The sequence below is a fragment of the Pan troglodytes genome, chromosome 10, assembly GCF_028858775.2.
Source record: "Pan troglodytes isolate AG18354 chromosome 10, NHGRI_mPanTro3-v2.0_pri, whole genome shotgun sequence".
NCBI classification, from domain to species: Eukaryota; Metazoa; Chordata; class Mammalia; order Primates; family Hominidae; genus Pan; species Pan troglodytes.
In genome coordinates this window covers 7,365,423-7,390,759 of record NC_072408.2, presented here as the reverse complement: position 1 = coordinate 7,390,759, position 25,337 = coordinate 7,365,423, and the positions used below count along the sequence as shown (strand labels likewise).

General features: G+C 38.3%; 2 protein-coding genes across 5 annotated transcripts in view; both read left to right on the top strand.

The window, feature by feature from the left end:
• KDM5A (lysine demethylase 5A) overlaps positions 1-19,393 on the top strand; it is a 106,006-nt gene extending 86,613 nt beyond the window's left edge. For 2 of the 3 annotated variants that reach the window (XM_003313426.7, XM_063785382.1), the window contains 4 exons: positions 5,975-6,134; positions 7,385-7,605; positions 10,032-10,442; positions 17,526-19,393. In XM_003313426.7, coding sequence (XP_003313474.3) covers positions 5,975-6,134; positions 7,385-7,605; positions 10,032-10,442; positions 17,526-17,732 — 999 coding nt within the window. In that variant the 3' untranslated portion in view covers positions 17,733-19,393. Of the gene's footprint in view, positions 1-5,268; positions 5,458-5,974; positions 6,135-7,384; positions 7,606-10,031; positions 10,443-17,525 lie in introns of those variants that run through there. The other variant, XM_016922686.4, reaches the window with a different exon arrangement.
• The window catches only part of SLC6A13 (solute carrier family 6 member 13), a 65,393-nt gene continuing 57,715 nt past the window's right edge, over positions 17,660-25,337 (top strand). For both annotated transcript variants that reach the window (XM_016922689.4, XM_016922687.4), the window contains exon 1: positions 17,660-17,742. In XM_016922689.4, the coding sequence (XP_016778178.1) occupies positions 17,736-17,742 (7 nt within the window). In that variant the 5' untranslated portion in view covers positions 17,660-17,735. The remainder of the gene's footprint in view (positions 17,743-25,337) is intronic.

Below are 25,337 nucleotides of genomic sequence, written 5' to 3'. Positions count from 1 at the left end.
GGTATATACCCAGTAATGGGATTGCTGGGTCAAATGGTAATTCTAGTTCTAGATTCTTGAGGAATTGCCAGAGTCTTCCACAATGGTTGAACTAATTGACACTCCCACCAACAGTGTAAAAGCATTCGTGTTTCTCCACATCCTCTGTAGCATCTGTTGTTTCCTGACTTTTTAATGATCGCCATTTTAGCTGGTGTGAGATGGTATCTCATTGTGGTTTTGATTTGCAATTCTCTAGTGACAGTGATGATGAGCATTTTTTCATATGTTTGTTGGCTGCATAAATGTCTTCTTTTGAGAAGTGTCTGTTCATATTCTTTGCCTACTTCTTGATGGGGTTGTTTTTTTCTTGTAAATTTGTTTAAGTTCTTTGTAGATTCTGGATATTAGCCATTTGTCAGATGGATAGATGGCAAAAATTTTCTCCCATTCCGTAGGTTGCCTGTTCACTCTGCTGATAGTTTCTTTTGCTGTGCAGAAGCTCTTTAGTTTAATTAGATCCCATTTGTCTATTTTGTCTTTTTTGCCATTGCTTTTGTTGTTTTAGTCATGAAGTCTTTGCCCATGCCCATGTCCTGAATGGTGTTGCCTAGGTTTTCTTCTAGGGTTTTTGTGGTTTTAGGTCTTACCTTTAAGTCTTTAATCCATCTTGAGTTAATTTTTGTGTAAGGAAGGGATCCAGTTTCAGCTTTCTGCATATGGCTAGCCAGTTTTCCCAACACCATTTATTAAATAGGGAGTCCTTTCCCCATTTCTTTTTGTCAGGTTTGTCAAAGATCAGATGGTTGTAGATGTGTGGTGTTATTTCTGAGGCCTCTGTTCTGTTCTATTGGTCTGTATATCTGTTTTGGTACCAGTACCATGCTGTTTTTGTTACTGTAGCCTTGTAGTATAGTTTGAAGTCAGGTAGTGTGATGCCTCCAGCCTTGTTCTATTTCTTTAGGATTGCCTTGGCAATGCGGGCTCTTTTTTGGTTCCATATGAAATTCAAAGTAGTTTTTTCCGGTTCTGTGAAGAAAGTCAGTGGTAGCTTGATGGGAATAGCATTGAATCTGTAAATTACTTTGGGCAGTATGGCCATTTTCATGATATTGATTCTTCCTACCCATGAGCATGGAATGTTCTTCTATTTGTTTGTATCCTCTTTTATTTCGTTGAGCAGTGGTTTGTAGTTCTCCTTGAAGAGGTCCTTCACATCCTTTGTAAGTTGTATTCCTAGGTATTTTATTCTTTTTGTAGCAATTGTGAATGGGAGTTCACTCATGATTTGGCTCTCTGTTTGTGTGTGAATGGCATATAGGAGTGCTTGTGATTTTTGCACATTGATTTTATATGCTGAGACTTTGCTGAAGTTGTTTATCAGCTTAAGGAGATTTTGGGCTGAGATGATGGGGTTTTCTAAATATACAATCATCTGCAAACAGGGACAGTTTGACTTCCTCTGTTCCTATTTGAATACCCTTTATTTCTTTCTCCTGTCTGATTGCCCTGGCCAGAACTTCCAACACTGTGTTGAATAGGAGTGGTGAGAGAGGGCATCCTTGTCTTGTGCTGGTTTTCAAAGGGAATGCTTCCAGTTTTTACCCATTCAGTATGATATTGGCTGTGGGTTTGTAAGTAGCTCTTATTATTTTGAGATACATTCCATCAATACCTAGTTTATTGAGAGTTTTTAGCATGACAGGCTGTTGAATTTTGTTGAAGGCCTTTTCTGCATCTATCGAGATAATAATCATGTGGTTTTTATCATTGGTTCTGTTTATGTGATGGATTACGTTTATTGATTCACGTATGTTGAACCAGCCTTGCATCCTGGGGACGAAGCTGACTTGATCGTGGTAGATAAGCTTTTTGATGTACTGCTGGATTCAGTTTGCCAGTATTTTATTGAGGATTTTTGCATCGATGTTCATCAGGGATATTAGCCTGAAATTCTCTTTTTTTGTTGTGTCTCTGCCAGGTTTTGTTATCAGGATGATCCTGGCATCATGAAATGAGTTAGGGAGGATTCCCTCTTTTTCTATTGTTTGGAATAGTTTCAGAAGGAATGGTACCAGATCCTCTTTGTACCTCTGGTAGAATTCGGCTATGAATCTGTCTGGTCCTGGACTTTTTTTGGTTGGTATGCTATTAATTACTGCCTCAGTTTCAGAACTTGATTGGTCTATTCAGGGATTTGACTTCTTCCTGGTTTAGTCGTGGGAGGCTGTATGTGTCCAGGAATTTATCCATTTCTTCTAGATTTTCTAGTTTATTTGGGTAGAGATGTTTATAGTATTGTCTACCGGTAGTTTGTATTTCTGTGGGATTGATGGTGATACCCCCTTTATCATTTTTTATTGCATCTATTTGAATCTTCTCTCTTTTCTCCTTTATTAGTCTGCCTAGCGGTCTATCTATTTTGTTGATCTTTTCAAAAAACAAGCTCCTGGATTCATTGATGTTTTGAAGGGTTTTTCATGTCTCTATCTCCTTCAGTTCTGCTCTGATCTTAGTTATTTCTTGCCTTCTGCTAGCTTTTGAATTTGTTTGCTCTTGCTTCTCTGGTTCTTTTAATTGTGATGTTAGGATGTCAATTTTAGATCTTTCCTTTCTCTTGTGGGCATTTAGTGCTATAAATTTCCCTCTACACACTGCTTTAAATGTGTCCCAGAGATTCTGGTATGTTGTGTCTTTGTTCTCATTGGTTTCAAAGAATGTCTTTATTTCTGCCTTCATTTCTTTATGTACCCAGTAGTCATTCAGGAGCAGGTTGTTAAGTTTCCATGTAGTTGTGTGGTTTTGAGTGAGTTTCTTAATCCTGAGTTCTAATATGATTGCACTGTGGTCTGAGAGACTGTTTGTTATTATTTCCATTCTTTTGCATTTGCTGAGGGGTGTTTTACTTCCAATTATGTGGTCATTTTTAGAATAAGTATGATGTGGTGCTGAACAGAATGTGTATTCTGCTTATTTGGGGTGGAGAGTTCTGTAGGTGTCTATTAGGTCTGCTTGGTGCAGAGCTGAGTTCAGTTCCTGGATATCCTTGTTAATTTTCCATCTCACTGATCTAATATGGACAGTGGGGTGTTAAAGTCTCCCACTATTATTGTGTGGGAGTCTGAGTCTCTTTGTAGGTCTCTAAGAACTTGCTTTATGAATCTGGGTGCTCCTGTATTGGGTGCATATATATTTAGGATAGTTAGCTCTTCTTGTTGCATTGATCCCTTTACCATTATGTAATGCCCTTCTTTGTCTCTTTTGATCTTTGTTGGTTTAAAGTCTGTTTTATCAGAGACTGGGATTGCAACTCCTGCTTTTTTTTTGTTTTCCATTTGCTTGGTAGATCTTCCTCCATCCCTTTATTTTGAGCCTATGTGCGTCTTTGTGAGTAAGATGGGTCTCCTGAATACAGCACACTGGTGGGTCTTGACTCTTTATCCAATTTGCTAGTCTTTGTCTTTTAATTGGGGCATTTAGCCCATTTACATTTAATATTGTTATGTGTGAATTTGATCCTGTCATTATGATGTTAGCTGGTTATTTTGCCTGTTAGTTGATGCAGTTTCTTCATAGCGTCGATGGTCTTTACGATTTGGTATGTTTTTTTCAGTGACTGGTACCGGTTGTTCCTTTCCATGTTTAGTGCTTTCTTCAGGAGCTCTTGTAAGGCAGGCCTGGTGGTGACAAAATCTCTCAGCACTTGCTTGTCTGGAAAGGGTTTTATTTCTCCTTCATTTACAAAGCTTAGTTTGGCTGGATATGAAATTCTGAGTTGAAAATTCTTTTCTTGAAGAATGTTGAATATTGGCCCCCACTCTCTTTTGACTTGTAGAGTTTCTGCGAGAGATCCGCTGTTAGTCTGATGGGCTTCCCTTTGTGGGTAACTTGACCTTTCTCTCTGGCTGCCCTTAACACTTTTTCCTTCATTTCAACATTGGTGAATCTGACAATTATGTGTCTTGGGTTTGCTCTTCTCAAGGAGTATCTTTGTGGTGTTCTCTGTATTTCCTGAATTTGAATGTTGGCCTGCCTTGCTAGGTTGGGGAAGTTCTCCTGGATAATATCCTGAAGAGTGTTTTTCAAGTTGGTTCCATTCTTCCGTCACACAGGTACACCAATCAAATGTAGATTTGGTCTTTTCACGTAGTCCCATATGCATTGGAGGCTTTTTTCGTTTCTTTTCACTCTTTTTCCTCTAATCTTGTCCTCTCACTTTATTTTATTGAATTGATCTTCAATCTCTGATATCCTTTCTTCTGCTTGATTGATTCAGCTATTGATACTTGTGTATGCTTCACGAAGTTCTCGTGCTGTGTTTTTCAGCTCTATCAGTTCATTTATGTTCTTTTCTAAACTGGTTATTCTAGTTAGCAATTCCTCTAACCTTTCCTGAAGGTTCTTAGCTTCCTTGCATTGGGTTAGAACATGGTCCTTTAGCTCAGAGGAGTTTGTTATTACCCACCTTCTGAAGCCTACTTCTGTCAATTCATCAAACTCATTCACCATCCAGTTTTGTTCCTTTGCTGGCGAGGAGATTTGATCCTCTGGAGGAGAAGAGGCATTCTGGTTTTTGGAATGTTCAGCCTTTTTGTGCTGGTTTCTCCCCATCTTCGTGGATTTATCTACCTTTGGTCTTTGATGTTAGTGACCTTTGGGTGGAGTCTCTGAGTGGACGTCCTTTTTGTTGATGTTGACACTACTCCTTTCTGTTTGTTAGTTTTCCTTCAAACAGTCAGGCCCCTCTGCTGCAGGTGTGCTGGAGTTTGGTGGAGGTCCACTCCAGACTCTTGTTTGCCTGGGTATCGCCAGCAGAGGCTGCAGAACAGCAAAGATTGCTGCTTGTTCCTTCCTCTGGAAGCTTCATCCCAGAGGGGCACTGGCCAGATGCCAGCCAGAGTTCTCTTGTATGATGTGTCTGTTGACCCCTGCTGGGAGGTGTCTCCCCGTCAGGATGCACGGGGGCCAGGGACCCACTTGAGGAGGCAGTCTGTTGCTTATCAGAGCTCGAATGCTGTGCTGGGAGATCCGCTGCTCTCTTCAGAGCTGTCAGGCAGGGACATTTAAGTCTGCTGAAGCTGCGCCCACAGCCGCCCCTTCCCCCAGGTGCTCTGTCCCAGGGAGCTGGGGGTTTTATCTATAAGTCCCTGACTGGGGCTGCTGCCTTTTTTTCAGAGATGCCCTGCCCAGAGAGGAGGAATCTAGAGAGCAATAGTAATTTTTTTGTAGGTTTATTATCTCCGTGGATTGTTTTTGACCTTAACACTCTCTTTTGTCTTGAATCTGTAGTCATTATATTCCTGGACAGAACGAGGTCTGGCTGCTTTTTCTCTCAGTCCAATAAGGAGATGCAGACTGACTGGGAAAGAAGGGAGTTAATTTCTGCAGCTGGTTATGGAGTAACTCACCAGACCAACTAAAAGTTACAAGTTTTTTTCAACGCTTGTATTCATTCTAAATTCTATGTCTGTGTGTGAGAGGTGCACCTACAAGCCAGAATGTTTCATTCAAACCGTATCTAATCTTCAGGTAGGGTCCAGGGTCTGGAAAGCTTTCTCTAGAGACTTGGAAAAATTTCCTTATCTTAAGTGAGCCCTGGTACAAGGTGTGTGTAAGAATGCCTTCATAACTTTATCAGGCTTTAGGGTCTTAGAAAACCCGGGTGAAAATCTTAATGGGTTTGTTTTCACATTTCAGCCCTTGTACGAAGGCAGTAGTTTCTCCAGTTATTTACTGTTTAACTTACACATTCATCAGAATTAGCGTAATGTGTTAGTAGAAACTGTTCTGGTTGCTCACGGAGACCTGGCCTGCCACAATTACAGTTTTTCTCCCCAATGGACATTTTCTATCTTATTTAACATCAGATATTTAATTTTAATCTCATATTTTTAGTATATTAGAAGCTTTAACCTGAAAGCCTCCATTTTGGGCCTTGTCATAAAATAAGTTAAATGACTCTAATTCTGAATACTTCTCTTTGTTTCTTCTTCAGGACACAGCCAGTGTGAAGTCCTCTAGTAGTCTTGAACCCAATCTTTTTTGTGATGAAGAGATTCCCATCAAATCCGAGGAGGTGGTGACCCACATGTGGACAGCACCTTCATTTTGTGCAGAGCATGCTTATTCTTCTGCTTCTAAGAGTTGTTCTCAAGGTATTACTCCTTTAAAAAACTGTGGGGAAGATAAGCAGAAAACCAATGAGAAAAAGCATTATGTTAATCAAGACTGTGACTCCATTTCGAGTGGAGTACAATGGTTGGCCATGAAATACTAATGGAACCTGAAAATGCTGTTTTCTTTTGGAAAAGCCAATCCCTGTTTGCATTTTCTGTCATCACAACCTGAAAACTTACATAGAGTTTTAGAGTCCTAATTAGAAGAACTTGAGGGGCCATCTAGTCCCATGCCTCAGTTCTAGAAAATTCCGGCTAGGTAGTCCTTCACCCTCTGTGTGGTCATTATCAGGTGTTGTGGAACTGCTGCTTTTTAAGCATATTTATTCTGGTTTTGGGTAACTTTAATTGTTAGAAAGTTCTTCCTTTCCTTGGAGGGTGATTTTCTCTGTGATGTTAATTTTTCTGTCCCTCAGCAAAAACAAGTCACATTACTTTAGGTCACAACTCTGGAAGATGGAGGGTGTTTTATCTCTTTATAATAAAATTCAGGATTTTATGGAACTGTGTATTATTGTCTGTTCATTAGAAAGACAACCAGTTATTTATATAAGACAGCCAAATGCTTTATTAAATGCTTAATCTTTTGGTATACTCTAAAATGGAGAGATTCTGGTTGCTCGCTCCCCTTGCCACACGATAAAGACTCAGTAGAGATTAACGTTCAGGATAAAGAACCACTTTTTTTTTTTTTTTTTTTGAGATGGAGTTTCTCTCTTGTTGCCCAGGCTGGAGTGCAATGGCGTGATCTTGGCTCACTGCAACCTCCCCCTGCCTAGTTCAAGAGATTGTCCTACCCTCAGCCTCCTGAGTAGCTGGGATTTATAGGCATGCGCCACCATGCTTGGCTAATTTTTTGTATTTTTAGTAGAGATGGGGTTTCACTATGTTGGTCAGGCTGGTTTCGAACTCCTGACCTCAGGTGATCCGCCCGCCTCAGCCTCCCAAAGTGTTGGGATTACAAGGGTGAGCCGCCACACCCGGCTGGAAGAACTGTTTTTTATTAATAACCCCAAACCATTTTTTTTAGAGTGGGCCTTGGAATTGTTCATCTTTTTGGTCTGTATTTGTTTCTAATTCTGTTTACATTTTCATACTGATATAATGAATCCAGATATCTGAAGTTAGTATTGGGGGATGGGGGGCTAGTCTCAATATTTGCTTTGAAAACATGTTTTTTCCATAGTTTTAATTTTTTTTGCTTTGTTTTATGGTATTTTTTGGGAAAGGTTCTAGCACCCCAAGGAAACAACCTCGGAAGAGCCCTTTGGTGCCCCGAAGTTTGGAACCTCCAGTGCTGGAGTTGTCACCTGGAGCTAAGGCACAACTGGAAGAACTTATGATGGTTGGAGATCTCCTGGAAGTATCTCTGGACGAGACTCAACACATATGGCGGATTTTGCAGGCCACACACCCACCCTCTGAAGAGAGATTCTTGCATATCATGGAGGTGTGGATTTAATACTTATTTAAACAGTGGTTAAAAACTAGAATGCCTAGGTTCCTTAGAGGTATCATAAATGTTGGCAAAGGGGTGGCTGAGGGCAGTAATCTGGCTGGTCTACTTTCCCACTTCAGCCAAAGAAATTGGGCTTTATGGCTTGCTGGCTTGCCTGCCTCCCTGCCTCCCTCCCTCCTTCCTCCCTCTTTCTTTCTTTCTCTCTTTCTCTTTCTTTCTCTCTCTTTCTCTTTTTCTTTTTCTTTCTTTTCTCCTTTCTTTTTCTTTTTTCTTCTTTCCTTTCCTCTTTCCTCTTTCCTTTTTCCTCTTTCCTTTTTCCTTCCCCTTTCTCCTTTCCCCTTTCCTTTCCTTTCTTCTTGTAGGACACCAGAGATTTGATTTATGGTTTTCTTTTAAGCTTTTAGGTAGTATCTAAGTTGAAAAAAAAAGGCCATTTCTGCTAAAAAGAAGCGGGGAAGGGCAAGATTGATAACCATCCTGTTTAGAACAACCTCTGTAGCCCAGACTCCCATTATTGGAGGGCTCAGAGATTGGGGAGAATATATAGTGACTATGAAAAGAAGCACAGGGATGGTTAAGTAGTAGAAGCCTGAGGGGGAGAGAAGGTCCACATTCATATATCACACTTACATAGCAGTTCCATGAGCTCATTTGATGAGATGATGGTACCATATCCATGAGCTCATTTGGTCCTCACCACTGTCTTGAAGAGGAATGGGTAGGGGAGCTAGAGGGCAAGTATTTTACCCATTCTGCATATGAAGAAAGTAAGTATGAGAGGTGGAAAATTAAGGTCACACATCCAGTAAAATATAAAGAGATCTGGATTCTAAGTCTGCCATTTGACTCTTTTCTTTTCATTCATTTTCATGAGTATTCTTTTCATTAGTTTCCGTCTTTCCATGTAACAGAATGGTGCCATGTCATCAACAGTTGATACAGATATATTTAGCATATGCTATAGTTTGTTTTTGTTTTGAGAGTCAGATCTAGGTAGCCTAATTTAGATAGTGTTTTCCAGTCTGCAAAGCATTTTCTTCACATTCATTATCTTACCCAATCCTTTTTATTTTACTGATAAGGAAGCACAAAGTATTAAGAGGTTAAATATCTTGTTCAAGATGTAATAGACTTAAGGCACTTATAATCCAGTGTTCTTTTGGATTCTGCTGATTCTTAGGTTCCTGTCAAAGATTTTCAAGTGTCAAATCTGTAGAAAAATGAGTTCTCAAGGGAATTATTAGGTTTATGTTATGTTTCTTCAGTATTTCTTTCTCTGATTCCTCCTCCTGTTCTTTCTGTTACTAGATACACTTTTACCATTAAAATTTAAAATGTTTATTACATTGGCACATACTAGCAACAATATTAAAAAGCTGAAAACAAAAATGACAATTTTTTTTGCTTTGTCACATGAACTGTTTTCTAGCCCTTGGCAAAGTCACTATATATTCTGTATAATGAGATCATGGATACAATTTTATGTTTTTCTGACTTTTTAAAAATAACTACCAATACTTTTATTATTATGAAGATCCCAAAAGTTATTACATAATTTAGTACAGTTTGCTTTTTGTGTATGTTTTCATCTCTAACAGAGATGCTACAGACTGTGTTAATATATTATGCTAACACTGATTTTTTTTTTTATGTGCCCTTTTTCTCCTAGTAAGCTAGTATAAGTTAAATATTTCATTTCGGACTTGTGATTTTCTACTGTTATCTTCATTGAATAGTATACTTGCCTTCTTAAAATGTCTTTTAAATATCTTTAGAATAACATAAATCCCCCCCCCCTTTTTTTTTTTGAGATGGAGTCTTGCTCTGTTGCTCAGGCTGGAGTGCAGTGGATTGATTGCGGCTCACTGCACCCTCCACCTCCCGGGATCAAGCCATTCTCCTGCCTCAGCCTCCCAAGTAGCTGGGACTACAGGCATGCACCACCACGCCCAGCTGATTTTTGTATTTTTAGTAGAGTCGGGGTTTCATCATGTTGGTCAGGCTGGTCTTGAACTCCTGACCTCAAGTGATCCACCCGCCTCGGCCTCCCAGAGTGCTGGGATTACAGGCCTGAACCACTGTGCCTGGCCCATAAATCTTTTTTATTGTAGCATAATATACATAACATAAAGTTTACCATTTTAACCCTTTTTAGGTAGACAATTCAGTTACATTAAGTAGATTGACAGTGTTACGCAACTGTCACCACTATTCATTTCCTGAATTCTTTAGTTATCCCCAACAGAAACTATACCCACTAAACAAATCTCCATTTCTTCTTCCCTTCAGCCTCTGGTAACCTCTGTTCGACTTTCTGTCTCTCCGAATGTGTCTATTCTAGGTACCTCATATAAGAGAGTAATACTGTTTTTTAAATGTCTTGCTTTAAAATTGTTCCTAAATTTATATTTTTGAAGGATGACAGCATGGAAGAGAAACCACTAAAAGTGAAAGGAAAGGACTCTTCAGAGAAGAAACGGAAACGGAAGCTAGAAAAGGTAGAGCAACTTTTTGGAGAAGGAAAACAGAAGTCCAAGGAGTTAAAGAAAATGGACAAACCTAAAAAGAAGAAATTAAAATTAGGTGCAGACAAATCAAAGGAGCTGAATAAACTGGCCAAGAAACTAGCAAAAGAAGAAGAGAGAAAGAAAAAGAAGGAGAAGGCTGCTGCAGCCAAAGTTGAACTTGTGAAAGAGAGCACTGAAAAGAAAAGAGAGAAAAAGGTGCTGGACATCCCCTCAAAGTATGACTGGTCAGGAGCAGAGGAGTCTGATGATGAGAATGCTGTGTGCGCAGCACAGAACTGCCAAAGGCCCTGCAAGGACAAGGTGAGTTCCAACTGTTTATAGTCAAGCATGAGAGGTCAAGGAGCAACAGTTGTGGAGACACATGTTTGATATCAATGTGTAGTATGTTTTTGGTTCTAGGATTTGGACTTCCAACATAATGTCTTTTATACAATTTCTATAAACTGTTTTGAATAATGAGGCTCTTAGTGTGCCTAGTAGAAGTGTTGTATTTCAAAAATCATATACTTAATGAACATAATGAGACAGGAGCAGAGAGAAGCTATGTGACATTCCCTGGCAAACAGTGCATTTCATATGCAGTGGGCATAACAAGTTTCAGAATAATCTTGTGCCTTCCCTGTAAGGTGACTCAGAGAACTAAATACCTTGTCAGATAGTCACAATGGCCTGAAAAAAATCCTGGGCCAGTATTGTAAGAGCTGTGGCAAATTGCATTAAGATGGTATTCCAAAGACTTGAAACTTTTAGTCCATATCTTACACTCAGAGCTGTGAGCACCCTCCTAAATGGAATATGATTTTCTTCAAATCTTTTGCAACAAATAATTCAAACCTATAAATGCATTATTTTAGGGCAGGCAAGGTGTGGCTCACGCCTGTAATCCCAGCACTTTGGGAGGCCGAGGTGGGCGGATCACCTGAGGTGAGGAGTTCGAGACCAGCCTAGCCAACATGGTAAAACCCCATCTCTACTAAAAATACAAAAAATGAGCAGGGTGTGGTGGCGGGCACCTGTAATCTCAGCTACTTGGGAGGTTGTGGCAGGGGAATCGCTTGAACCCAGGAGGCAGAGGTTGGAGTAAGCCAGGATGGCTCCATTGTGCTCCAGCTTGGGCCACAAGAGCAAAACTCTGTCTCAAAAAAAAAAAAAAAAAAAAAAGCATTGTTTTAAAATTTCCAACCCTAAATTTTAAGTGTAGTAATTCTCTTATGGCCGTTCTTTAAATATAATGTTGACAGTGTGAACTTCTGAGAGTAATAGTCAGACTTTATGAAAAATTCCAGTTGTTTAAATGATTGGAGGCACCTGTTACGGCTCTAATCAAGAATATTGATAAATCTGTATTTTTAATTTTATTATGCTCATTATACTATTTGATATTTAGAATTCTAATAGTGCCTCAGTTTGGAAATATAAACAGTAAATAAAACTGCATCACTGTTCCCTATAGGTTATGCCCTCACTTTTTCAATGAAATACTTAAACCTTTTTAGAGCTTGAAGGCACCAACAGGTTACTTTGTTCAGGCTGCTCATTTTACAAATGATGCAACCAGGACTCAGGGAAGGTAATTATGTGACCAAAGTTACAGAGCTAGTTAGTAGCAAAACCAAAAGTAGAACCCTAGATCTTGGCTGTCAGACCAGGTTCTCTCCACTAACACCTTACCCCATCAATAATTGAGATGTAAGTACAAAAACACATTCCAAAACTAAATGACACTTATTTAAATGAGATGTATTAGGGGTATTCTATTCATTTTTTGGAATGTGCATAGTAAAATATATATCCTGTAGTCTAATCTTCCAAGGCAGACAGCTATAAATATTTTAGTGTTTCCTTCCAATTTTTTTTCTATGGCGTTTGTTTTATATCATTGTCAGACTGTTTACTGACTTGCATCTATTCATTTTATAAGCATCTTCCTATATTATAAACATTTTAAAGCATTTTAATATATATGTGCATATTATTTTTATCTTTAATTTTGAATTTATTTCCATCTGAGTTTGTTTATTAAAGAGGCTGATGAAGAGTTAACTTTCTCTTTGGGTATCAAAGTGTAGCAGTTCATTATTGGCAGAACCTTCTCCCTTTTCTTCCTTAATTTTATGGTAGTTTAAAGACTAGCAGCAAGGTAGGATGTTTCCTTTTTAAACTTTCCTGACATTCTTTCTATAATGTTTACATCTATCATGAGCCTTTCGTCTTATTTTTATACTCTTTCTCCTTATCACTTAATCTTTCCCCTCCCTTCTGCTCAGCATTTAAATAGGATTCAGTTCATCCATTATTCCTGTTGTCTTCTTATAGCAATATAAACACTTAGGCCGTTTTTTTTTTCATTTGCTATGAAATTGTCAAATTAACAGGTGCCCTGCCTATTCAAAGGGTTATGATGATAAGACAAAACAATCTCTAGGAAAGCACTTGTTAACCAAAAAATGCAACGTAAGTGCTAAGATGTGATCATTATTTTTGAAGGAACTGTGAGATTTGCTCCTAATATTATAGGTATTTTTTAAACAAAATCTTTAAACAAAATCTAGAGTTATCATCTACATTTTGATGGAGCAAAAGGAGATTTGGCTGAGTGCTTAGAGAAAATGTCTATTTTGAACTGTTACGATATGTAAAGGTGAGCAACGTGTGCCCCACCCTATGTTGTTAGTTTATATAAAATAGTGTTTTATTTCTATAACGTGTTTCGTTTTAAGCAGAAGTTATTTCAGATTATAGATATTTTGCCTGTTACTGCTGTTTTGCAGTTTTTATGGTTCTACATGTTTGTTCCTGACATTGATTTTGCTAAATAAAAGTTACAGTTCTATAAAAATTTCTGTAAAGAATGTTAAAACTTTCTCAGTGTTTAGTGTTTCTCTGAGAAAACAATTAATATACAGCACACATCTTTAGAGCAAAATAAGAAAAGAATGCCTTTGCCAGGTGCAGTGGCCCATCCCGGTAGTCCCAGCTACTCAGAAGGTTGAGACAGGAGGATTGCCTGAGTCCAGGAGCTCAAGGCTATAGTTAATGTGCTATGATCGCACCTGTGAGTGCCCCACTGCACTTCAGTCTGGGCTACACAGGAGACCCTGTCTCAAAAAGAAAAAGATTGGCAAGACGATGTAAAAAAAAAAAAAGAAAGAAAGAAAAAATCATGCTTTTTAGGCCAGTTTGTTCTTTAAGATACCATGCAGCAAAAAATAACTTCCAGGGTTCACTTGTTTTTAGGTGAATTCTCTGACCAGTAATTACTGTTATTTCTCTAACCAATAATTACTGGGACTTTTCCCCCAAAATAGGCAGATTACATTTTTTTTTTTTTTTTGAGACAGGGTCCTACTCTGTTGCCCAGGCTGGAGTGCAGTGGTGTGGTCATAGCTCACTGCAGCCTTGATCTCCTGGGCTCCAGCAGTCCTCCTGCCACAGCTTCCCGAATAGCTGGGACTACAGGCACACGCCACTACGCCCAGCTCTTTTTTTGAGAAATGCTCTTTTAAAAATTAAAAGAAAGATTAAATGAGGCTAGTTAAATGTGCCTAGCCTCAGTTTCAAGATGTTTTAGAAAAAGGAAGACAATACCAGAATAATGTAAAAGATTTTGAAAAAATAATTTTTCTTTTGATTATTAAATTAATGTCAAGCTAAAATTAATATTAACAAAACTTTTTAAAAAATTAATTTTGAAGTTCAGAATCTTTTTGTCTCTGAACTCTTTATTCAGTCTTATTGGTACCAAAGATAAAACAAGTTAACTAGAAAAAAGATCAAATTCTTTCAGGCTACTAATTTAAGTAGTATTTTTCTTCTGTATTAGAATAAATATTTAATAATTTTACTTATGAAAATAGTCTTTTTCTCTTCACTTTTTTTAACCCTCTTATTGTTGGCCTTTTCCTTTACCCATTCCTACTTCCATGAGAAGTTTTGTGTGGTAAATTAAGAGACTATGAACTCTCATTTTTACTATTTATTAGCCACCCTGATTTAAGATTTTCACGGGGGTGTTGCCTCAATCAAAGTATTTGCATTTCCAGCGGCTTTACTAGTTCATATCTCCTTTTAGCACAGATAAGCAAAGGTTAAGTTACCTAAATGTGTGTAATACACACACACACACGCGTGCACGCGCATGATGTTGAGCTAGAGTGACCAACTGTCCCAGTTTCCCTGGGACTTTCCCAGTTTTGGCACTGAAATTCCCACATGCTGAGAAATCTGTCATTCCTTGGCAAATTGGGAGGATTGGTCACTGAATATTGAGAGCACCAAGAAAATATACACAAGGATTCTGAACATATGTTGTAGTTCACTTAGTGAATTGTTTTCCTTTTTCAAATCCAGCTTTTGCTAGGAAACTTGGGGTGCAAAAGATATTAAATGCCAAAATAACAAAAGCTCAGTTTAATTAGTAAGCTAAGAATATCACTGAATTACCAGATTTTCTTTTTTCCCAGTGCAGTACTATTCTCTAAGAAATGAACAAAATATACTATGCCAAATATTTTTTATTAAGTGTGAATATGAAACCATACAGCAAAACATGAATATTAAACTAATATTTCCTCTTTTTAATATATTTCTTTTTGAAACAGACATTTCCCCCAGATCTAAACATAGTAACCTATTTGTACTGTAATGTAAAATCTCTTATCATTTAATATTTGAACAGTTCATAGCTGTGAAGTTTAGTAATTATTTTTGTGATTCACTAAATACATCTCCTAGAAATAATGAAAGGGGGGGAAATGACAATTTATACAGTTATCCAAATTCTGTGTTCTTGAGTTTTCAGGATACTACATAGTCTGTTGCCCCTGTGTCAAAATCATCTGTGGATTCAGTTGACATCCCAAACTTTAGTTTGCTTTATGTTGCTGTGGGCCTTTCACACAAAAGTAGAACTCAGAGTTGATTGTTAGTAGATGAACATGATAAAAAAGATATTGGTAAAGAGAAGGACTATTTTTTGCTTGTTCTATTATCAGGCTAAATTGTTATATAACCTGTAGTCTAGGTTAGAATTTGTGTACCAGTATCTCAAAGAAGGTTATATACTCTTTTGAAATGGTAGAAGATCTGGGCTTAGGAAGGGACCTTTAGTCAAAATCACAAAAGGGAAAGTATTGTCTTATTTGCAAGAGAATTTTGGGAAATTGTAAGCCAGTGAGTATAGTGCAAACACTAGATTTAAAAAGACATGGGACACTTTTCTTTGTAGCAAATACTGATACATTAATAACGTTCTTATCCAATGGATTAGCATGAATGGGGACTAGACTGGATTAAGAAAGAGGGTTGGAGGTGTAAGGGTGAAGGTAACTGTTGGTTCACAGGTACCATTATAAAAAGCATGGTATCTCAAACCTGGGCAGCACAGAGAACCACAGTTTATCCAGTTCCCTTTACCAGTCCCAAACAGCCAAAACACTCACTCTGAGTGCACGTACTCTACAGCTAGCATTTTGTGTCTTTACTGCTTGCAGTACTTTAATTTTTACATTTTGCACAGATGCCATTATTTCCCTTTTTTTTTTTTTTTTGGTCTCTGATTAGTTTGCTACAATAGGAACATTTTGGTGAGTTTTTTTATTGCACAGACTTCAGAAGCTAAACAATCAATTACAGAACAAAAATCAGTTTAGGAAGGTATTGTTAAGTTGCTCTGAATTTACAGGAAGTGATATCACAGAGGGCCAGCAATGATCGGATTTAGAATATATGAGAATCACTTGGGAGCTGATTAAAAATGTAAGCTTCTGGCTTGTACTCCCCAGATATTCTGAGTTCATAGGGTGATGGGTCCCAGCTACATTTTAAACAAACACAATAGATGATTCTGATGCCAGTGGTCTACACACTTTGAAAAGCAGTGCTGCCGACAGTTGTATCAAGGTGCAGAACATTTTGTGTAGTGTAGGGTAATGAGTAGAGCCATGAGACCATGACTGGAAAGTGCCTCCAGTATCCTGGGCAGTGAATTAGGTGTTTTGCCATACATTATTTCATTGGATCCTCTCGGTAATCTTGTAATTAATGTCATCTCCATTTTCAGATGAGGAAATTGAGTCACTCAGGTTAAATGACTTGCCTGAAATGATACACACTGGAACTCAGAGCTTCTGAGTTGAGTAATCTTGATGTTAACACAATATTGTCTCTTAAGATCTAGAACTTTAGCATAGGAACAAAACAAGTAGAATATCATTTTGACAAATTATTTTTCCCACCCCTTATTACAAGCCTAAAACTACTGACGTGACTACTGTGGTTTTGACAGTTTTTTATAGGACATGGAAACTAATTTTGAAAACTACTCAGTTGCTATGAATGAAACTCATTTACCTAGCCAAAACCTCCTTCATCTGTTCTTTCTCTTAAGTTGTATAGAGGTACTTCTTGGATCCCTTTCTATTCTTACTTTGATATCTGGTAAAGCTCATGGTTTTAAGTGGCTTCTTAACGTTACCAATGAAATGACCAACCTTGGTATTGAGGTGAGGAAGAGTAGCTCTTTTCATCTTAAATGTTCTTGTCTGCCATGACATTAGCTGTAAAAACTACCACAGTCAGCCTTCAAATATAAAAGCCAAAAGTCACTTTATTGTTAACTCTTAAGTCCAAGGCTTAAAGTCACCAAACTACAATCCCTTCCTAGCCTCCTGTAATCACAGTATTGTCAGAAGGGTCAAAGTTTGACACCTGCCACTGACCTATCAGTTTTTCAGATTTTAATTTTAAACCCCAGAGTGATCTATTGACCTGTGTCTTTGACTGTTATAATTGGTTAATTTGTAAGATTTGACATCTGATATTTGCTAACTTTTTATAGGGAGTTGTATTTGTAACGGAAGAAGAGAAGAATAAAAAATATTAGTTTTAAAAGTGGCCTATGTGACTGCTTTTCTAAAAAGGTATTTAATGCTCTTAGTACTTTGGCTTATCTCTTTGAAATAAAGCTAATACACAGGATTGCCTTCACATTGTTGTACTCTTCCTTTCTTGATTGATAATTGCATTGTCTTAGAGCCTAGAAATTGTTAATATTAGCTAAAACTACTTGGCTGCTCTATTAGAAGTTCCCTTTTTGTCAAATTTTTCTCAAACATGTTTCTGCCTCACAAGGAGCCCCAGGTATTCATGAGGTAATGGAGTACCTAAGAGGCCTAATTTTGTGGACACACTATGGTGAAATATAATTTTGGGGTATTAACTTCTCAGCTTCTTTCTTTAAAAAATAACCCCATAAGAAGTCATTGCCTATCTAGACATCCCAGTTGTTTGCTATTGTTTAAGCCAAGAAAGCTCTTTGGTTTGCTTTTATTCTAGGCTTAATGTTTATGTAACCTAAACATTCCCCAATCTTGTTTCCTACAGGTAGACTGGGTACAATGTGATGGTGGCTGTGATGAGTGGTTTCATCAAGTTTGTGTGGGTGTATCTCCAGAAATGGCTGAAAATGAAGATTACATCTGTATAAACTGTGCAAAGAAGCAGGGGCCAGTTAGCCCAGGTCCAGCACCACCTCCTTCCTTCATAATGAGCTACAAACTACCAATGGAGGATCTTAAAGAGACCAGTTAGCAGATGCTTGGTTAGTTTGGGACATGGGGGGACATGGACCACATTGAGACCTTAGTCATCAAGTAGAGTGGTTTATATCCACTTGGAATGTTGCTTCCAAAGATGAATGGCCTTCAGAGAAAGTCCCCTTAGTGCTGGCTTCCTCTTTGCATGGACTCTGTGGGTTACATTCTCTATCAACATATCTATGCAGAGGGTGTCTTCTTTGGTACAACAGCCAATATTTCATGTCTCCTTTGAGTGTGGTTTACTGCATTAAGGCCAGATGCTTAATTGAGCTCTAGGGTGGCTGGTTAGTATTAATACATTGGTGTGCTAACAGGGCATATAGGATGTGGCTTTTGTCCAGCTGATAGTAGTTAGAGGCTTACAACTTAGGAGCAGCACCAACTGAAGGTGCTAATTGCTTGGATCTCCTTCATTGGGATAGTTGGAGAGGGATTGGAGTACCACTTTCCTTCCACTGTTACCTGGTACTTAATGCCCTAAAGATACAACTAGGAGTAACAGGGCCAAAGTTATTTCTGTTAGACGTCAAGGAATGGTATCACAGTCTATTGACCTCAGCGATTTGTGCTTGTTTGTGCTAGAAGAACATCCCAAATAGGAGAACCTCTCACAAGCTGGGGCAGGTCACCTTATCTTTGTAAGATGAGGATGTCATATAGATCAGAAATCTGACTAGATTGGATTCTGAGGAGAAGAACCTACTACAAGGCAAGGAGCCGTTTTTTGGCTTTGAAAAGTCTTGCTGTCTTGGGTCTACATTTTAGGGAAGAGCAGGTACATGGATCCAGGCTTCTGCCAAAAAAAAAAAGAGAAGAAGATGACGATGATGACCAGTCGTACTATCTTACTGAGCCACAGTGATGCATGCTTTTCGGGGAAAACTTCATTCACAAGTATTCCAGACACCAGGCTTCAGGCATGGCCATGAGCAAGACCAGCAAATAACAGCTTTTTGCCTTGCAGCCCTGACCCCAATGTCTGCTGTTTCCAACACTGGTGATTTCTAACTACGGCCCACAGCAGATGCTGTTGAATAACACCATGGCTTCATCAGAGGATGTGGGGTTGTAGTACCTCTGGGTGATGAAGTTGTTTTAGTAAATCCATTTTTAAAAAAAAAAAAGGACTTGTTTTTACTTTTTTCTAAATGTCTCTGACTACTGACTGTTCTATACATAGATTATTTTTCCTTTTTTAATATACATATATGAATATATAAATATATATATTTACTGTTACCAGCAGCATATGACAGAGTTTCAACATCAAAAATCCATTTGGGGGCTTGCTTTTTCTTTTTTGCTTTAAAAAAAAAAAATCCCATTCCTTCTTTGTAGTACAAGGAGTTAGCACTCCCTCCTCCATCCCAGCCTGACCAGATCTTCCATTTTGCTTTTGTTCATATAGATAATTATATGTCCTTTGTGTGTTGGGACTTGTCCCTGTCTGTTGGGAAACTTGGTCTCACTCTAGTCTGTGCTGGCTCTTTTTTCTTTTGTGTGTGAATGTTTGAAACTATGGTGCTGTGTCCTCTTCCCTCCTGTTGGGTTCTCTGTTCTTCTTAAGGTATTAGGTAAGCTGTATGTAAAGTCTTATTAGAAGGGGACTAATTTTTTTTTAAAGGACAAAAAAAAAATGACTAAAAATAGTGTTTTGTCATCACTGTCTGGTGTCTTTATTTTGGTTTAAAAAAATCTGTGGTTTGACTTAAATTCATCAGTTTTCCTTTTAAAGGGGGGATTGGGGTGGACCTAGCAACAGCTTATAGTCTCCTCTTCCCTTTTTGCCCCAGTCTCTTTTAAAGAACTGTCTTCTAGTAACTAGAAGTGAAATGTACTGTCCAGTTACAGTTTGAGTGGGTATGAGATTTAACTCAAAAGGAATCTTACAAAAAAAAAGATGTTTTCTTATAAAATCCAGTTTCTGTAAATGTTTTCTCTGAAGTTCATACTACCTACTTTTTATTCATTCTTAATACTGTATAACATTTTGAGTGTTTTGACTTGTTCAGAGGTTTGTTAGTGTTGCTGTGCATATGTCTTGAGGTCTCATCTGAAGTAAGTTTGTGTATGATCGAAGATTTCAATGGATATTGCAAGGTAACTAATTAACTGATTTCATAAGTTTTCCTTTTGCCAAGCTAACGATTATCAATTAAGAATTTCCTCTGCTTGATGTTATACAAGAAAGCACAATATTTTTTGCCTGTTGATCTTCTTTGTAAAAGTCTTCAGATATTTGTGGGTTAAAAATTGAATGTAATTTTAAGTGACAGATGCCTGGAATACATTTAAAATTTTTATTTTTCCTTCCTAATCATCCATTAACTATTCCACTATCAGTGGAGAGTCATGAGGATGCTGAGAAAGTATGAATAGCTTCCTGTCACCTTCTGACGTTTTGAAACTTAAATATGTCTTTTCGTTGATACTGTGGGATTTTCTGTATTTACTTGACAGTCATGGAGGATTTGGTATGACTTGACCACAGGTTTAGACCAAGGCTGAGAAGAACAGAAGGGAGAAATTAATGGCAAAACAAAAAATACACAAATCTGCGGTTTTGGAATTAATGAAACAAGATTCATCTATTTAAAGAAATGTTGGTGTTCTAATACAAAGCATTATTTTCACTTAGAGAAAATTACTTGCTCCCTTCTGTATTGTAATATTTTGTATTAAGACATGATTTAAAATGTCTTTCTACCCTTATCTCCTCTAAACTGCAACTGAAGTTGCAATTCTTCATCATTAGTATTTTAACTTTGGCAAAGGTTATAGAAAGAAAAATGGAAAAATGGTAGGCCTTTGGTATTCTTAAAAGCTAAGTCATTAGAACTATGCAGATCCCCAAGTTTAAAAGTACAAATACAGCACCAGTAGTTAGCTTTCTAGCTGGGGGAGAAGACAGGAGATTTTTCTTCCACAGATGTTTATTTTGCTTCCTGATAGGTACTGCAGCAAAGCCATGTTGATGTGTAGATGCATGACTTCCTCACTAAGCTGCTGCACACCAGCTTTGCCTGCATGATTCAAATTTGTGCCTCAGTAAAATTATAAATTATTGCATGTCATACCTTGAATAATGGAAACGGCAAACATTAAACCTGTGATTACCCATAATGTACTTTAATAATAAAAAACATGGCAGCCAGGTGCAGTAGAGTGCACCTGTAGTCAGGAGGCTGAAGTGGGAAGATTGCTTCAACCTGTGAGTTTGAGTCCTGCCTGGTCAACAGCGAGACCCCATGTGTCTGTCTGTCTCTCTCTCTCTCTCTCTCTTTTTTTTTTTTTTTAAAAAAAGGACAAAGGCTGACCTGTAAGATTAGCATGATTTTACCTGTGCTTTACTTCTGTTCTTCTGTACTTTTGTCTTTAGCAGGTGTCCAAAAAATGTCTTTTTGTATTTCTTAATTTTTGGATTCTGGATGCAATTCGTGCACGTCAAGAAACTACTTGCTTGTCAGTATTTTAATTCTGTCGTACATGTGTGTGAATATCAGCCAGTACTTACAGTAGGAGGATGAAAAGAAAAACTGAGAAGGCCTGTCTTTCAAAAGATGGGTTTATCCACTTTTTAAGGGAGAAAGTGACAGTTTGGAGTGGGATTTGAAAAGTGTAAATTGTGGAAAAATTGAGCTGTTGAAGTCCCACATATAACCAGATTTAATAAAGTTTCACATGTGAATTAGCTTCATATGTGTGTAGAAGGTTGCTTTTACAGCAGGTCCTTAAGTACTCCCTTTGAAATTCCTCCTTTTTTTTTAAGTCATACCATTACTTCTTTGGATATGAATGTCACAAGTGGTATCTCCTACTGTAGTATGAGGAAGAATGGCTGTTAATGTATTTTTTGAATTTTGGTCTTGTCTTGGCCTGGATCATATCCAGTCACCACTATGCAACAAATGATGTGCACTGGGCAAGTATATGATGGGTTATGAAAGCTGTATCTTGCTTGTTTTTTCTTTTGCAGTACTCCAAGTGGTCTAAACAGGAATGTCTTGTAAAACCTCAAGACTCCCTATTGATTATTCCCTTACATATTTATTTACAATTTATCAGGGTAATTGGTGGTGCCTTATGAAAAGTATAACTCGATTTCTTGATCTTTGAGCATGTTTTGTGTTTCTTGTGTTTTCTAAAAGAATATTAGATATGGTTAATTGCATTACATCTAAAAGATTTAAAAAATTGTGTGTATGCTCAGGTTCCCCATACCCGTACCCACCCCAACCCCTGTCATTTACATTGGTGGCAACTTTAAGTGGTAACCAAGCAAAAGTACATTTTGATAATGAGTATTGATAATCCTGAGGAAAACTAGTGAGTATATGGGAGCCACCTTTGACCTGTGCCAAAGCAGTTTCTAATTTCATTTGCTAACTATAAAATAAAGAACTGAGCCAAAATAATTTGATCAGTGGTGTGATTAGCCTATTATCATTGCTGAGAATAGTGTTTTTGGAGTGTGAAGTGATTCCTGAAGATTTCACCTGCCTTCTGTTTCCAGCAAGAATCCAGTGATGACCAACACATTTCCTCACTTTTGGTTCTTGAGAAGTTTATCCCTTTGCAACAAACCATTAATAGGGAAAACAAGGAAATGCTTTCCCTTTCTCTTTGGCTTCTTAAAGCTCACAACCAATTCAGACCCCAAGTTACTTCAGAGAAGCAAATGGCACCTTTTCCCCATTGCCAAGGATCCCAGCTTATGCAGATATGAAGGACGGATCATTTCTGAAAATGTTAAGACTCTGCTTGCAGTGGACTTGGCCTCAGTTTCATGAAATGTGTAACTCTGTATGTGTATGTTAGGAGGAGGGTTGGTTGAAAGAGCGGGGGCAGGGAGGGGAATCTGATTACCTCTTGGGAAATAATTTTCTTGCCAACAAAAAGATACACTTGAAGTTTCTTAAGGTGGCAAGTCCATTAAAAAAAAAGAATTGTGTTGGACCCTCCCAGTTTAGATCAAGTATTTCTTGGGGGTCTTGCTATTGTGGTTGATACCAATAAATGGAAGATCCAGAATATTTTCATTTAAAGCTCAACCATGAATTGGAACATGGTGAAACATTTTACACATTGTAAAAGTAGGGAACAGTACAAAAGAATGGAATCAAATACTATATTATGTGAATAAACTAGAGTGATTTTGGAATTTCACTCTCTTCACCCCTTCTCACTTGTATGTTCTGTAAAGTGTATTTCTACTTTGGTAGGAAGAAAGACTTGATTTAATATTTCCTTAAAGTTCCATGAAATTTCTTTATTAGGCAAAGCTTTTCCCTAGCCTGATCTCTGGAGCTAGGTTGTGTATCTTGTCAGTGGGGGGGAAAAGGCACCACAAGAAGAAGCTTTAGAAATGGCTCCGTGGCCCACGTTGTATTGAGGAGCCCTTTTGAAGTTGTCAGGGATGTAGGATGAAATCAGAATGTCCTTTAGTTTCAAAAAAGGTTTGCAGAAGCCCCGATGAGAATCTTAGAATTACATCATGTAAAGAACACTGGATTTAGGATTAAAATAATTTGGGTTTTAGCTCTATGTTTGGCCCCTTATGTTAGTTGCTTATCTGTTGTGGACCTTGGTTTCCTACCATATGCAAGTTAGTGACAAAGAAAAAAGTTATAACCCTCCCCTTGACAGGGTAAGACATAGATGATTTCTAAGGATGTTTCTTCCTTAAAAAGGTTACAGAATTTAAAGACGACAATAGAGGCTGTATAGTCCAAATCCCCATTTAATGAGAGAAAAATTGATTCGGCACTCCTGAGGACAGAACATACAGTGTCTGTACTGACTATCTCTTAGAAAAATCTAAGTATTGGTCACTAACATGTATTGGAACTCGCCTATAGACTTCCCTCTGCTGGGGTCTGAATTTTGCAGCATTTTCAAGCACTTTCACTTATGCCCTGGTGCTAGCATGTCTGCATCTCTATTCCATTCAGTGCTGAACTCCATGGAGGTAAGGTGAGAGTGTTAGACACATTTTGACAAACCTAGCCTAGACGTTCAGTCATCTACGGGCCCCTTCCCTCTGCAAATTATGCTGCTCTGTTGAGACCAGTAGGCCATCTGGGCACTGGCAGCTTTAGTCTTTCTGACCTAGCCCTACCATCCTCTCTAAATGGGGCTAAACTTCATTGACAACGCAAAACAGCAAATCACTGATGTTCTCTTTGGAACCTTGAATAACAGTTCAAACTCATCTCGTCTTGGTCACTTCCCAGGACTGGTTTTGTCATAGAAACATCTCATTCCAGAGTTCAGTTGAAACATTGAGAGACTGGTTTGATTCGCTTTGCTTCTCATCCCTATAATGCATTGCTGCCATCTGAAACAGAAGCCCATCCAGTCACCAGGCCTCAAATTGTTACCTACTTTCCTCAATTCATTTTACCTTTGCTGCTGTCCTTGCCAGTTCTTCGCATTATGGAGATTTTCATTCCCTATTCCTTTGTAAATATGCTTTTCTGGTTTTTCATTAACTGGAAATTGACTCTCCCTCAGCCATACTTACCTTAGGACTATTTCAAGTGGAGAGTGTTCATTTTCTCACTTTACTGCTAGTAAATGGATGGATTACAGGGTCTGTTGCCCCTGTATTCTTGATTGCCATTGCTACACCATTGTTCTATTTTGAGGCTTCTGCTGTTGAGCTGCACCATCTATCCTCCTCACTCATCTCTGGTTACTACTCTTCATTTATGGAGGGGACTTCGATGATGGGCATCTCTTTCCCTGGTGCTGCCATCATTGTGGGCAATTTCATTAGTCATGGATGACCTTAACAATTTCTGGACCTCCATCTCCACTAGTCATTTTTTACTCCATTTAGCAAACCAATTTTAAGTCCACACTTCGGACTCATCAGAAATTTATTTTCTGAAATGTACAGTCTAATGTATTCTATGATTTTAATGTCTTTTCCTTTAATCTCTTCCTCTCAGTATGCTTACTCTTTGACCTCAAGAAGCCTCCAATTCCTTAACCAACTTTTTTTCCCCCCTCTCTGTCAGTTTACTCTGGCTTTACCGCTTCCCCATTTAGCATAGACTCTGGCCTGTCACTCTGGCTCTGCAGAACCTTATCCGTGGATCAGTTTGGCCATCTGACTTCTTTGATTTCATGGGCTGCTGCATGCTACTGAGTATATACCATTGGTTGGTAGCACCACAGATTGACTCAAGTAGGCAGGCTCTTGAAGCAGTTTAGCAGCCCTGGCGGTCCAACCTCTTCCGTTCTTAAAGACTATTTCAGATTTTCACCTCTTGTCAAATACTCAGCCTGTCACCTCTGCTGCCTCAGCAGAAGCCTACCCTCCTAACGGGTAAATTGAACCTAACAGGAGAGCTTCTAAGCTTCTTCCTTAGTTATCTATATCATCATCCTCATCTGTCCCAGAAGAGGTGTCTGTCCTCTGGTCAACACTATGAGAGTATAGGTGAATGAGCAAATCAGTGAATCCTATCCCATTGTAACTCCTTAGAGACCTTGTTCTATCAATCAGCCCTTTATCTTCAGTATCTCTCATTTAGCATATAATTTCAAGCTCTGTATTAAATAGGAGCGCTCAACTATATATTTTCCCTTA